We start from the raw sequence: 13,613 nt of genomic DNA on the forward strand, positions 1-13,613 counted from the left end.
CACACACACACACACGCCCCTCCCTTCCTCCACACAAACCTGAAAACTTCTTTAAAAAAATCCTAAGACAGGTTAACCAGGTGTAGCGTTTCTATTCAGAAAACAGAATTAAAATCAGAACTAATTGTGTTAGACACACTTGTACATGCTTAAAAGATGTGAGGGGTCGTGTGTGTGTTAAACAGTTACGTTTTAGGACAGTGGGAGGAAGTCAGAGTACCCAGAGAGAACCCGCAAACCTGCAGAAAGACTGGAACCCAGAACCTTCCAGCAGATACCAACTGCACCGCCGTACAGCTCCAAACAAAGAGTCATTCTGTATTAAAATAAATTGTGTATCAAAACAAACGTGGATCTGTGGCACATAAAAGCTTTTTTTTTCTTCTCGTGTCTGGGTGTAATCAGAAGCTGCGTTGTAAAGGATCTGACTTTCTGGTCATTTTACAGGATTGGTTGCTATGGATTCGCTCCTCTTTCTGCTCTGTTTGTCAGCTTCAGTCTGGCCACACCTTTGTTGAAGTTTACCTGTGTTATTATTACTGACCACATTAACCTCGACCCCGTTACAAAAAACAACTTAACTGGTTCCAGAGTAAAACAGAACAATCAGAGCTTTGTGCCTGTAAAGCAGGATGGAAGAGACTGAATGTTTTTCAGCACAGCTTAGGTCAATGTGAACACTGCAAAAACACAAAATCCTACCAGGTATTTTACGTCTAGTTTCTAACTTCACTAGAAGTTTTGTTTTATTACACTTGAAATAAAACAAACTAACTACTAACTAAGTTACTACAAGTAACTTTTCAGCAAGAAATAAGAGCTTGTTTAAGTCAGTAATTCCTTAATAATGATTAAAAATGTTCTAGTTCCATTGGCAGTTTATAATAATATTCAGTTTCAATTATAAAGCTCTTTATATCTCCAACTGAAATCTCAAAAGACTCATTCACTCACTGATGATGGCAAGCTACTGGACTATAGCCACATCTGACCAACACCAGCAGGTCAGGTGGGTTGCCACGTCGCTTATTTCACTTTATTCTACCTATAACATGAAAAAAATGTCTTCTTATAAGTGAAATAATCTGCGAATGGAGCTACAAATTTTTCATCAATATTAAGGAATTATTGACTTAACCAAGCTCCAAGTTCTTGATGAAAAGTTCATCTTATTTCATTTGTTCTAAGATATTTGTGGTAGAAACTAGATAAAAATACTGGGTCAGACTTTGTGTTTTTGCAGTGACTGGGCAATTTATGATGATTTTCACACAAATGGGTATTTTTGAATTAAATTTTTAGCATCAGTTATGTCAAAATAACGATTATTTAGACAACTAGTTCTGAGTACTTTTTGCATCTAATCAATAAAGTTGTAAAATAAAAACAGAAACAGTGATGTAGGCATAGTGGGCTGCCTGGGCGAAGCCGGCCACCAGGTCCGGCTCCTCCATAGCGGCTCTCAAACACATTCTTCCCCTGCTGCTGCTTCATGTTTCAGTCATGATGAATTTGTCTCTGTGATGACAATGACCTCTGTCTGGCTGCCCTCAGATCGGCAGATCTACAGAGAGCATGATTGACTTTGTGGTCACGGACACGGCAGGCAGCAGCAGCGGTCACGGTGGAGGGGCAACGGGGGAGGGTGGTGGAGGAGGCCAGTCGGCCCAAAGCACCATCTCTCGCTACGCCTGTCGCATCATGTGTGAACGCAGTGCTCCCTACACAGCCCGCATCTACGCTGCTGGGTTCGACTCCTCCAAAAACATCTTCCTAGGGGTCAGTTTCTGCCTTCCTCCTGGTAAAGCAGAAGTCAAAGAGTCATTTTCAGAGATTTTTTTAAAATTGTAACACACTTTCTCTTTCTATTAGGTTTATTTTTAGATGTTTGAATATTTCTGTCCATTGCCAAAGTGTAAATTATGTTCAGTTTAGAAAGAGAATAGTAACATTTGCAGTTTTAGCTATATCCCAACAGTCTGTGTGTGTGCGTGTGTTAAATGTCAGGAACGGGCTGCCAAATGGAGGACCTCAGACGGCCTGATGGACGGCCTCACCACCAACGGGGTTCTGGTGATGCATCCGGCCGGAGAGTTTGTATCTGAACCTGCTCCGGGTGTGTGGAGGGAGATCTCAGTGTGTGGCAACGTGTTCGCCCTGAGGGAGACCCGCTCAGCCCAGCAGAGGGGGAAACTGGTGAGATGAACAATACAAACCACTACCTCTGATTAACTGTGCATGCAAAACCAGATACACTTCATAAGAACAGTTTTTCTCAGTTGCTGAAATGATCTCAGATTGGAATTTCAGTTATTACATTTATTTTCATTTACCACAAAATATGTTATTAGTTTCTTTAAACTCAGATGTTTGCATACGCTGAGTTAGATGTGAGTTAAATGGAGGAACCCGTTGTGTTTTGAGTCAGAGGTCAAAGGTGAGCATGTGTTGCTGTGAAATGTTCAACGAAGCCCGAGGTCTGAAGAAAACCTTGAGCTTCTTCAGACGCTGGCTGAAGCTGGAAACAAGAGTTCAGTTTTCCTCAGAGTGAAGAACCAGGAACCAACATGGACTGAAAAGCCACCATAAGAAACTTTGTTGTTCATGTTGGGTTTAGATTTATAATTATTTTTATTCAACCAAGAAGTTTGATTCTGATCAGGAAAAGAAATGACACAATTGAAGGAGAGGATCCATTTTTAATAATAACTCCACGGGGTTCTGGTGACCCCCGTGGAGTTTCTATTCACATTTATTCAATTATTTACTGACTTTACAGTTATCAAACCCTTCTTTTATGTTTTCAATTATTTATTCTTGGTGATTAGCTCCAAGCTGTTGGAAAGCCTCTGTGCTATCACCCTAATCTTTACTGCCCTCAACTTCTGCAAAACATTAATACTGAGTTAAAACCAACATATTGATCAAATTAAAGATTACTTTAAACCTACCAGAGTTATGGATAACTGTGACCAAAACTGTAGTTTATAATGCAAACCTTAAAAAGATGCATCTAAACTGAGTTGGAAATTCCCCTACAGCAGAACAAACCATCTGTTCTAAAGACCTTTAGGACGATGCAGAGAAAAGATTAAGAAGATTATTGGTGTTGGAACAGGAAATCAGACAGTGATGCTCTTTTCTAACAATGTTTTTCTACCTTTTGGTCTTCCTCTGGTCTTGTTTCAGGTTGAAAACGAGTCAAACACTCTCCAGGACGGTTCTCTCATCGACCTGTGTGGGGCCACCCTGCTTTGGCGGACTCCTGCCGGACTGCGCCACATTCCCACCCTCAAGCAGCTGGAGTCCCTTCGGCAGGAGCTGAACGCCGCTCGGCCCCAGTGCCCTGTTGGCTTCAACACCCTGGCCTTCCCCAGCCTGGCCCAGCGCGAGATTGTTGACAAGAAGCAGCCCTGGGTCTATGTCAACTGTGGCCACGTGCACGGATACCACAACTGGGGCTATCGCAAGGAGAAAGGGCCCACCAGTCCGGGGGGCACAGCACCAGCCGGCACTGGTGAGAGAGAGTGCCCGATGTGCAGGAGGGTGGGCCCCTATGTGCCTTTGTGGTTAGGCTGTGAGGGCGGATTGTACTTGGACGCCGGCCCCCCCACACATGCCTTCTGTCCCTGTGGCCATGTGTGCTCTGAAAAGACAGTGGTGGGATGGAGCCAGATCCCACTGCCCCACGGCACGCATGCCTTCCACGCTGCCTGTCCCTTCTGCGGTACTTGGCTGACGGGGGAGCAGGGCCACGTCAAACTCATCTTCCAGGGGCCCGTCGACTGAGGCTCACACACACACACACACAGGAGCCTCTCCCAGGATGAAGGACTTCAGTGAATGACTGGTGACTAAGGACTGTGTTCTCGAGCAAAAATGTGAATGCGCTGATGTACAGGAAGATCACGGAAGGAGTTCCGTGATAAAACTAAAAGCAATAGTAGATGCCAAGGCTTTGAATGGAAGAGCTGTCTGGAGAAAATGTAAATAAATAGTGTTGAATTGAATCATGGTCTTTTAATATCATTTGCTCTGTGCTACCCTTGAGTCAGTGGGTCCACTGAGGCAGACTGCCTGGATGAAGTAACCTGGTTGAGCTGTGGGATGTATGAAGGAATACAGATGACAGAATGTCAAACCTGAAGGGGCTTCAGAAAGATTTGGGAACATAGTACAGTTATGGTGCAACAGGACTCAGCATACAGGAACAGCCCCACCTTATGTGACAAAATACACATTTCTGTTGTTTTGATTTTATTTTGTTTTCCAGAAAATGCCACACTGGCACTCTGTTGCTTCCATTTCAATGGTTGCTGTTTCAGTCAGGAATGCGACTCTGTTGGGTTTAGATATTCCCTGACCAACAGCATTCAGAAATGAATTATGGTAAATCTCACTTTGTAAACAGTTCAGATTTCTGTGTCTTTGAGCCCTGCCTTATGGAGTACCTGTTGTCAAGTTACATAGTCAAAAATTAACAGCAATATTTTGGTTTATTTAACCTGTCATAATAAGAGAAAAAAAAGTATATTCATTTTTCAAATGAACCCTAATTAATTTTTTTTTGAGTCAGTTAAATATTTAATTTGCAACCTAATTTTTGGGTTAGCAAATTAAATATTTAGTTTATAAATTAAATGTTTGGCTTAGAAAATAATAATCTTGGAGCTAAATATTAAGCTAGTGAGTCAATTATTTGGAGCTATTAATACATTTATGACAAATTTATAAATGTATTAATAGCACGGTCAAAAAATAACTGAAAAATGAGTTTTTTCTCCTGATGAAACATAAAGGGAACGGGTGCAGACAGCGCCCCCTTCAGACTGACAGCAGGTTACACCAGGTGCTGCGGCTGCAGCTGGGTTTACACACACACACACACACACACACATTAAATCAACACAGGCTGAATAAACCAACATATTGCTGTTAGTTTTTTTGGTTTGTAATTTTACAATCGGCTCCCCATAATACCAGCTGTGCAGACAGCATGTTATCCTGTTACTAAAAATAACTGAAGGTCACCTGCAGCCCCCCTAGACCTCCTGCAGGTGGAGAGCGAACGCACACGACTCTTAAAGCTTGATGTTGCTCCAACTTATGCCCTTCCATACATCTCAAGGGAATCGGCTTTTCAAGGCTGTGTGTGTGCCATGAAGTCTGGATCTGGATGACAGTCCTGCCAGCAGTGGGAGCAAAAGCGATTATGAAATGTCATGTGGGTTTTATTTGCCGTGTCAGCAGTGATTCACTGAGGAGACGCTTCCTGCACACAGGTGAGCGACTCCAGGCAGAACAAAGCAAGGTCATCAGTGACAGGGACCCTGCTGTGATCCACAGACAGCGTTAGGAGAGAGTTCAGACTGGGTTTCCAATCATTGTTTTTCAGAATTTTATTACATACATCTTTTTAATATGTACAGAAAGAAACATGATCAAACTCTGCAGTAAGACAAAACCAAAGGGGACAAGCCAAACAAGACAAAAAAGTGACAACAGCTATTACCTGGTGTTTTTTAACCAACACCGTCTAATGAGTGCCTTTGCTGCATTTAACTATTAAAAAGCAATAAAGAATTGTGCAAACGACACAGAATACCCCCTTAACCAAAACAATCCAAAGTGAAAAGTAAAAAAAAAAAAAGTAAATGCAGACCACATTCATGAGCAAACCCCCCCCACCCTTTCTATTAAACCCCACCTGATCAGCACCCCCACCCCCTACCTCCATTCAGTAAACAGTATAGGATTCAATGAATACACCAAAACCAGCAGCCTAGAATACAAAGACTGGCTGAAAATATAAAGACATGTAATCAAAGCCCAAACTTACATGTGTGAGAGTTAGACAAAGTTTTATTCATGATTTCTAGTTGTGCATCTACATGTGAGAACGGCGTGATGCTGTGACGGGGAGGGGTACCCACCGACTGCTCAAGCTTTATTCAACATCAGATTCAACCTGACAGAAACCCCACCCCAGAGTGATGACAGGCGGCCAGCAACAGCGCTGAACCAGGTCAGTTGGTGCCTTTGACCACTAGGGGTCTAATACGTCCAGGTGTTTCTGGGGAGCGCCAGCTGTGGGACGGAAGGGAAGGGAAAATCAGGGAGTTCATATCCGGTCAGCAAGCCAAGACCAGTCAGTCCCTGAAACTCCAGAGGAAGTTGCCAAGGATGAAGCGAACAGCATCACAACCACTAAGAGAAGGAGATAGGAGCTCTGGAGGACGACGGCAGAAAACTTCCAGTTCTAGTTTACAGCAGGAGACTCAGTGCTGCTAGAAGACAGTTCACTTATTGCAGAGGGACGTTGGTTCCCCCCCTTCTGGTTCCCCTAAAGTCCACTAAGACATGGCTATCAGTTCTAACATCGCTCAGAGCTCTGGGCTTGGAAACAGACTCCTAACCCTCTGATGCTACAATATTAACATGAGAGTGAGAACTGGTGAGTCCAGTTGGAATGTCCTCCGGTCCATTCAGACTCCTCCCAGGTTCTCAGGCCTTGCTGTCAAACCTTCCTACAACAGACTGAAAAAACTTCTGACCCCAACTGGATCACCTCCAGATAATTATCATCATCTAACAAGATTAGATAAAAGTGTGACACACCTAATATTAACCAGCAAAAGGTGGGCAGCTGGAAGTTAAATAGGAAGGTCTGACTGCCCAACATGACTGAACTGTGAATGAGCGTGAATAGTTATGATGCTGTTTACTCAAAACGATCACAGGTCATTTGATGAGGGACTATGGGTTCAACAGCTGTGACCCAAACAACTGAGTCGGAGAGGTCATCTCAGCAACAGCATCGCAGACACATCTGTAGCTTCACGTGTTATCCAGAAATCTTACTGGGCCGATATCAATAAAACCTCAACAATAATGAAGCTGATGAAAGGCTTCCCCTTCTTCTAATGCTATAATCTGTAAGGAATAACGCCACCTGCTGACAGAAACACTTAGTGTCTCGATGTTCAGTCATCAAGGGAAAGCTAATGCCATAGATTCCAGTCTCCACAGGGCCTGGGCGGATGAGGGTGGATGGCACCATCCTTATCCACCCAGGCCCAGTTGAGAGGTGTGCTCTGAACACTGAAGGTCAGGGTTTTACCCCAGCTGACCCCTACTCTCCAGGTGGACCACCTGGATCTGTGTGTGTACTCCTCTGTCAGTACACAGACAGAGGGGGGATGTTAGCATGTAGCTAAGACATGAGTTGAGATGTCAGCAAACATTTAAGGCCCCAAATGTTGGAAATGAATGTTTGTACGGCAGGTTACAAGGAAGCTAACAAAGCGGACGGATGGAAGAGGCTGCCTGAGAGAGCGCCATCTGGAGCCTTAACGGGGAACTTGTGTGATGATTACAGTCTGAGAGCAACAGCAGAAGGGGAAATCCTCCCAGGACCAAACCGGGTGGGGATGAAGGTGAGGGGGGCGAAGAAACTTGACTTCAGTCTTTTTAACTCTAACTGGACAATAGTGTGTGAGCAGGAACAGGTGAAGTCTCTCAGTGAACCAGCCTTCCCTGTAACAATCCTCTGTCCTCTGAGCAGAACGCGTCACTGCCTCTGGAACCTTCCACCGTGCTTCCATCAGATCAGCACCCAGAGGGGTCATTACCTGACCTTTCAACCCTCTCTGATGCCCAAGGGTGCTAAACGGAAGGCGGGGCTAAGAAGGCAGGCTGGGGACGGAGTGGCAGAGGTCAGGGGGGTTAAAGTGATGAAATGGTGAAGGTGAGGGAAAGGGAAGAACGAACATGAAAGAGGGATTCACAAGAGATGTGGGGTTTAAGGGTGCGAGGGCATGGGTCCCTTAACAGCAGCCACCTCCAGACTGCCTCACTGGGGTGCTGTCAATCTTTAGGTTGGGCTTGTCGCCGCTGGCCGTGGCCCCTGGCCCCATGCGCTTCTTGATCTCAGCTGCCATGGTCATGAAAGCCTGCTCTACGTTGGTGGCGTTCTTGGCACTCGTCTCCAGGAAGGGGATGGCCAGAGAGTCGGCAAACTCCTGCCAGGAAGAGGAAGAAGAAGGTGAAACATTCAACCCAAAACATAAAGGGGACCGGTGCAGACAGCGCCCCCTTCAGACAGAGAGTAGGAGCTGCGACAGCAGCTGGGTTTACGCACTCACAGATTTACATTCAGACCCAATAACACTTTAAAGCATATTGCTGCCAATACCAAACCTGACAGCTTCACCAGCACACTGACCAGTTTCACTGTTCAGTGCATCAAAGCCGTAACACAGTAATAAATTATAAAACCTACATCTTTATTTCCTGAGAAGATAATACAACTTCCTGTTGTCCAACTCAATCAACCATTCAGCTGCATCCACAGTTTCCATCAGAAACAGGCCGTACCTTGGCTGTTGTGTAGTCCACCACTTTCTTAGTGGTGAGGTCACACTTGTTGCCCACCAGAAGCTTGTTCACATTTTCACTGGCATAGCGGTCGATTTCCTGCAGCCACTGCTTGATGTTGTTATAAGACTCCTGAAAAAGGCGATGCACGGATTTAACTGAAAGGCTTCAGTTAAATCGAAGGGTCGACTGAAACAGCCTGGCTACGCTCCAACTCCCTGTCATTCATCAGGCTGTTCCTGCACTCACCTGGTCAGTCACGTCATACACCACGATGATGCCATGGGCTCCACGGTAGTAACTAGAGGTGATGGTTCGAAACCTCTCCTGACCTGCAGTGTCCCACTGATGACCAAGGAGAGAAGACAAGAGTAAGAAAATGCATACAATCATGACGTGGATTTTGTATATCATAGTAAAATGTAATGGTGGACCAATCAAAAACAGTGTAACATTCAATATTTTCTCCAGAAACATTCACTGATGTTAGATAAGTAACAATGGCATTTTCAGGCTACAAGCTAACAATCTGTCCATGCAGTCAGCAAACAGACCCAGGACCTAAAGGCTCTACTGTGTCTCGGTACCAGACACCAGGCAGGCCAGGATGAAACCAGCAGAACCAGTGGAACAGAAACATGGTTAGTCCTGCCACATCCCACCCTGCTGCTAACCAGTTATGGTTAACAAATAAACAGCAATCACCTTTAACAATAATTCATTTAGACTTAGATTGGTTAGAGCCAGATAAGGGAAATTTGAAGTGTTTTTATATCACACTGTTTTCTTTCTGCAAACTCCAGGAGCTGAGATGCTCCAGTAGGTTAGCAGCTTCTTCTATAGGCATCCCCCACTCCCTACCCCCAACATGCTGAAGCTAATTGGAAGGTAATTAGGTAATTAAGGTAAAAGACTAGGTGTTCACACTAACAACTGGTTTGTGTCCTGACTAAACGACTGGACCTGCTGGACCCATCAGAGCAGCTAAACCTGCTGCCTCACCCAGCTCTCAGGGAATCACTCACTAGTGTGTCCCCAGTTTAACTAGCAGCTCTGTTGTGTCATTTGTCTTCAGGCTTTTTAGTCGCTAAAATGTTTGCTGTTAAACCAGAAATGTTGTTAGAGACCAAGCTGAAAAGTATTTTAATAATCTTGTCAGTATCTTATTCTCTCACCTCTGGAAGCAACTGAAGGTCGCTGACAGCCAGAGGAGCTGCTTATGTCTCAGAGGAACTGAGAACATAATGATGATCACATACATGAGGCGTTCTCACATTCAGTTGAAGTAAATCCAAATTCAAAAATATTTTATTGATACTAAATGGAAATTAAATGTTGTTGTAACTCATATTATTCAAAGTTCTTTATGACATACTGGTGGCTTCTCCTGTACAAGGAAGCATCTCCAGAAGTTGCCAGTATTACAGCACATCAGAAGAAGCCTCTGACTGAAGACACTGTTGTATCTCACTGAAACAGTAATAACAATAACTAATAATAACAGTGGAGCACAGACTGCAGCTTCTGTAGAGATGTCTGTTTGGTTGTGGAGTCAGACCAGGAGTGGTTGGGTTGGGGTGTGATGCGTTCACTGACTCAGACTGCTTTCAGTATTTCATAATTGCAATTTGTGTTTCATTGTTTTCATCTGGATTTTCCTCTTCTGGCTTCTTCTGGTGGAGAATTATGAAGGATGTGTCATGTCAATGACGAAGACACTTTGAAAACTATCACATAGCATTTAGTTCCACATCCAGAAGTGGAACAGATCAGATTTGTTTGGGGGGACAAAGCCATGGAAACCATGAAGCCCTCTACGGAGGCAGCACAGCTGGTGTTCCAGTACTAGTGTGCATAAACTCACAATCTGCAGTTTAATCGTCTTGCTGTCTAGCTCGATGGTGCGGATCTTAAAGTCCACTCCGATGGTGCTGATGTAGCTCTCTGTGTAGGTGTCATCCTGTATAAAAGGAAATAAAGAGAAGCAGAACTGGAGAGGCTCCGTCTGACAACAGAAGAAGAAAAGACTGCAAGATGAGGAGGGAACCGCCTGCTGGTACAGAGAACTACTTACAGCAAAGCGCAGAAGAAGACAGGATTTTCCCACTCCAGAGTCTCCGATGAGGAGCAGCTTGAACAGATAGTCACTGAAAGGAAAAACATATCAATATTTTAATTAGAAATTGTGCTCTTATAAGGGGCTGGCATGTAATTTAAATTAATTTACATACATATTAAAAATTTTAACAGAATGAATTGCATTTATTTATTTTTCTATATGAAAGACCCAAAATGGAACCTAATTAAGAATGTTTGATGAAGATGACTGAAAAATTAAAAGTGAAATCATGATCATGATTTTTGAGCAGTTCTATCAGCTTTTACCTGACAGAACTGCTCATAATATTATGACCAAGTACATTGGTCATTTAATATGCATTGTGACTTATTCTAATGTAATTTAAAGCTTCAGTGACTACACTACAGCATAGTGGTAGATTAGGTGACAATCCACTGTGTTAATGGATGTTTTCTATTAAACAATAAATGTAGTTAATTTACATGGCGTCACTTCAGAACAAATAATATTGTCTCAAGACATTTTCCAAGCCACACAGAGTCAGTTCACCCCAGTCCTCCAGGTCTCTGAGCTGCTGCCACGCACTGATCAGTATGCAGTGTGTGGTTCGGTGTGTTTCCTCTGATTCCAGTTTGGAGTTTAAAGCGCAGACTGCTTCCTATCAACACACTCCCACAGATACAAAGGTGGCAGTATACTGAGTGCCACACAAGACACACTGTGAAAGGTAGCAGGGTGTCGAATCAACCCCATGATTCTACACCCTGCTACTTCACCGCTTGGTGAAGTGGTGCATCACCAACCACTTCACACAGGTAAGAAACTTTTATTTTCTGTCTCTTCAAGATTTGTTTCCAGTTGCATCTCTTTCACAGGATGGTGCTGTTATTACTACAAACCTAAAGGTAAGATCAGGGGGTTTGCCATTGCCCAGGTAGTTCCATCAGTTACAGTTCAGTACTAACAGAAATAAGAACATGAATAGACAAAAACTTGTGAAAAATTAAAGGGGCAGTATTAAGTAAAATTTACTTTTCTGAGCTTTACATGATGTTATAATGTTATTCCCTCGTCAAAAACATACCTGGAGTGTTGCCTTCACTCTTTCATACGTGTTTGAGTAATCCTTTAATCCCCATGGTAACCATTCAGCTGTGCAAAACACTTGGGTGGACCTAGCCCCGCCTTCAAAAATGGTGGAAGCCCAGTTTACAAACTTCAGAACTTCTGTCTCACAAAGTAACCCTTCCCTGTGACTTCCCCATTAGCTCCTTCAGACTAGCCAGCAGCAATTAGCAAACATATGGTGCAACTGCACATCTGCTAAGCGCAGTATAGGAGTTGCAACTTAGTGTAAGGCTGATAAAATGTTGTCAAAGGGTTAATAGAGGAGCCATGTTGTGATGACTTCCTGAAAGCAGATTTTAGACAGAGCGGGAGTTTTTAAAGAGACAGAGATCCAATTTCATCTGAAGGTAACAGTTACCAGTTGATTGTGCTAGAAAATAGCACTATGTGCCTGGAGAATACATAATACTGACCCTTTAAATTCAACCAAACAAAGGTTCCATTTGTTCATCGTGGACACAACACCATTAATATGACAACACATACATGTGTTGTCATATTAATGTATGACAAAGAATCAGACATACATGTTTGAAATTATGCAGGATAATCTCTAAACTTGATCATGTTAGAATTACACAGAGACTCAATCATATTTAATAAATCATAATATGCATTTTGATTAGGCTTGTTTGTCAGAGTAAAAGTACCTTTTCAAAACAACCTTTAAGCAGGTATGAAACCTATTTATTTATATATAATAAACCCCTGGAGTGCAGTTTCTGCTGAAAATGTTTCCTCTATACTTCAGAGTCAGGTCAATGGGAGGCAAAAAGAACAATTTCAAAGATCCCCACCATTTCAGCCAAACACCCGGCCGAAATGATGCCTGTTGATGGTTCAGGAAAGTGTGGCCTGGTCGCAACCTGCGTAAGGACTAAATATTAGTGAAAGTGTGTCTATTTCAGATTCATCTTAGCCTCTGCCTAAATGCCAGAACCGGACAATCCTTGTTTAGTTGCTATCTGCTAAAAGTAAAAATGGCAGCGTCCTCTCCAAACATTCGCTTTTTCTTGGATCATCTCCCACAGTAGGTTGTTTCGTAGCGGCTAGAAGCAGAAGCAGAACCGACACAAAGCGGCACAGAAGTCGTCACCTGACGTTTGGAGGATTACTGACACATTCCGCATTGTTCCTGGGAACCAGCTAGCTCCTGTTTATCCGACAGATTTCCGGCAGGACCATTAAACAATCATTGTTCGGAATATTCCACAGTAAAGCACATTACACAGAAGCAGTAGCAGTCTTACAGCTGAGAAAGGTAAAGAGAAAACTTACTACTCGGGATTCATGGTTTCACTTGCGCTGCGTCTCTTTGGGCGAACACTCTTCCTTCCCTCTACGACAAACCGAACAGATGACTGGACGGTAGGCTCGATTCTGAGGCACTTAGAAGATTTATAACCGTCTGTACTGCCGACCTCTGTGTATCCTACCTTAATTGTTTCAAATATCTTTCTTTTAAGCACACATAATTCAACTCCAGTCACGTATAATGCTATATTTTCCTCTTTCTCTCCTGCCTTTCTGTGTTCGCTGCTTGGTAAAGGTTTAAGGATGACTGCGCAGGTGCGGTAGTGACGAAAGGTGATGTGTCACTACGAGATGGACTGCGCCACTGGTAAACAGTCGTTTTGAGTACAGAGGGAAAGAAAACACATTTCGCAATTATTAACGACAAAATATATGAATAAAGTTGGTGGTTTCAGGTTGTCACACAGACTAATATATAGTCTGTGAGTTTTCATCTCTAGCCGTCATAAGACGCGGGGTCTGCCCCATTAGTCAGCCGACAAGGAGAGCGGCGACGTGTCGGCGGAGTTTGTTCTCTTCAACCAGTTACTTGGCCACCTGAGTGGGAGTTAATACATAAAATACATAAATAATGCTATAAATACATGGAGAAATCTTGAAATAAATAAAATCTGCAAAACGGTGACTGACAGCTCTCCTCAATAAAATAAAATAATAATTTTATAAAAAAAAAAAAATTCCCTTCTCACCCTCCGTGGGTGGTCTCTTTCATCCT

General features: G+C 43.3%; 2 protein-coding genes across 6 annotated transcripts in view; one reads left to right on the plus strand and one right to left on the minus strand.

The window, feature by feature from the left end:
• Positions 1-13,613, plus strand: part of peli3 (pellino E3 ubiquitin protein ligase family member 3) — a 33,066-nt gene that overhangs the window by 9,025 nt on the left and 10,428 nt on the right. For 3 of the 5 annotated variants that reach the window (XM_016679532.1, XM_007567838.2, XM_016679530.1), the window contains exons 5-7: positions 1,555-1,779; positions 2,008-2,196; positions 3,190-4,010. In XM_016679532.1, the coding sequence (XP_016535018.1) occupies positions 1,555-1,779; positions 2,008-2,196; positions 3,190-3,789 (1,014 nt within the window). In that variant the 3' untranslated portion in view covers positions 3,790-4,010. Of the gene's footprint in view, positions 1-1,554; positions 1,780-2,007; positions 2,197-3,189; positions 4,011-13,613 lie in introns of those variants that run through there. The other 2 variants (XM_007567839.2, XM_016679529.1) reach the window with 2 other exon arrangements.
• rab1ba (zRAB1B, member RAS oncogene family a) lies at positions 5,382-13,161 on the minus strand. The gene is made up of 6 exons (XM_007567840.2): positions 12,863-13,161; positions 10,451-10,523; positions 10,241-10,336; positions 8,626-8,721; positions 8,377-8,508; positions 5,382-8,021 (listed from the first exon to the last, which is right to left on the minus strand). Exons 1-6 carry the CDS (start codon positions 12,874-12,876, stop codon positions 7,827-7,829), a joined length of 606 nt encoding a protein of 201 aa, XP_007567902.1. The 5' UTR covers positions 12,877-13,161; the 3' UTR covers positions 5,382-7,826.

The sequence above is a fragment of the Poecilia formosa genome, unplaced genomic scaffold, assembly GCF_000485575.1.
Source record: "Poecilia formosa unplaced genomic scaffold, Poecilia_formosa-5.1.2 Scaffold214, whole genome shotgun sequence".
Taxonomy (NCBI): domain Eukaryota; kingdom Metazoa; phylum Chordata; class Actinopteri; order Cyprinodontiformes; family Poeciliidae; genus Poecilia; species Poecilia formosa.

What these genes read in the sequence shown, in the direction of transcription:
- rab1ba (XM_007567840.2), bottom strand. An exon ending in AGACGATTAAACTGCAGATT is followed by an intron (nt 8,722 to 10,240) that starts GTGAGTTTATGC and finishes CTTGGTCATCAG; the next exon opens with TGGGACACTGCAGGTCAGGA. An exon ending in TGGACTACACAACAGCCAAG is followed by an intron (nt 8,022 to 8,376) that starts GTACGGCCTGTT and finishes TCTTCCTGGCAG; the next exon opens with GAGTTTGCCGACTCTCTGGC.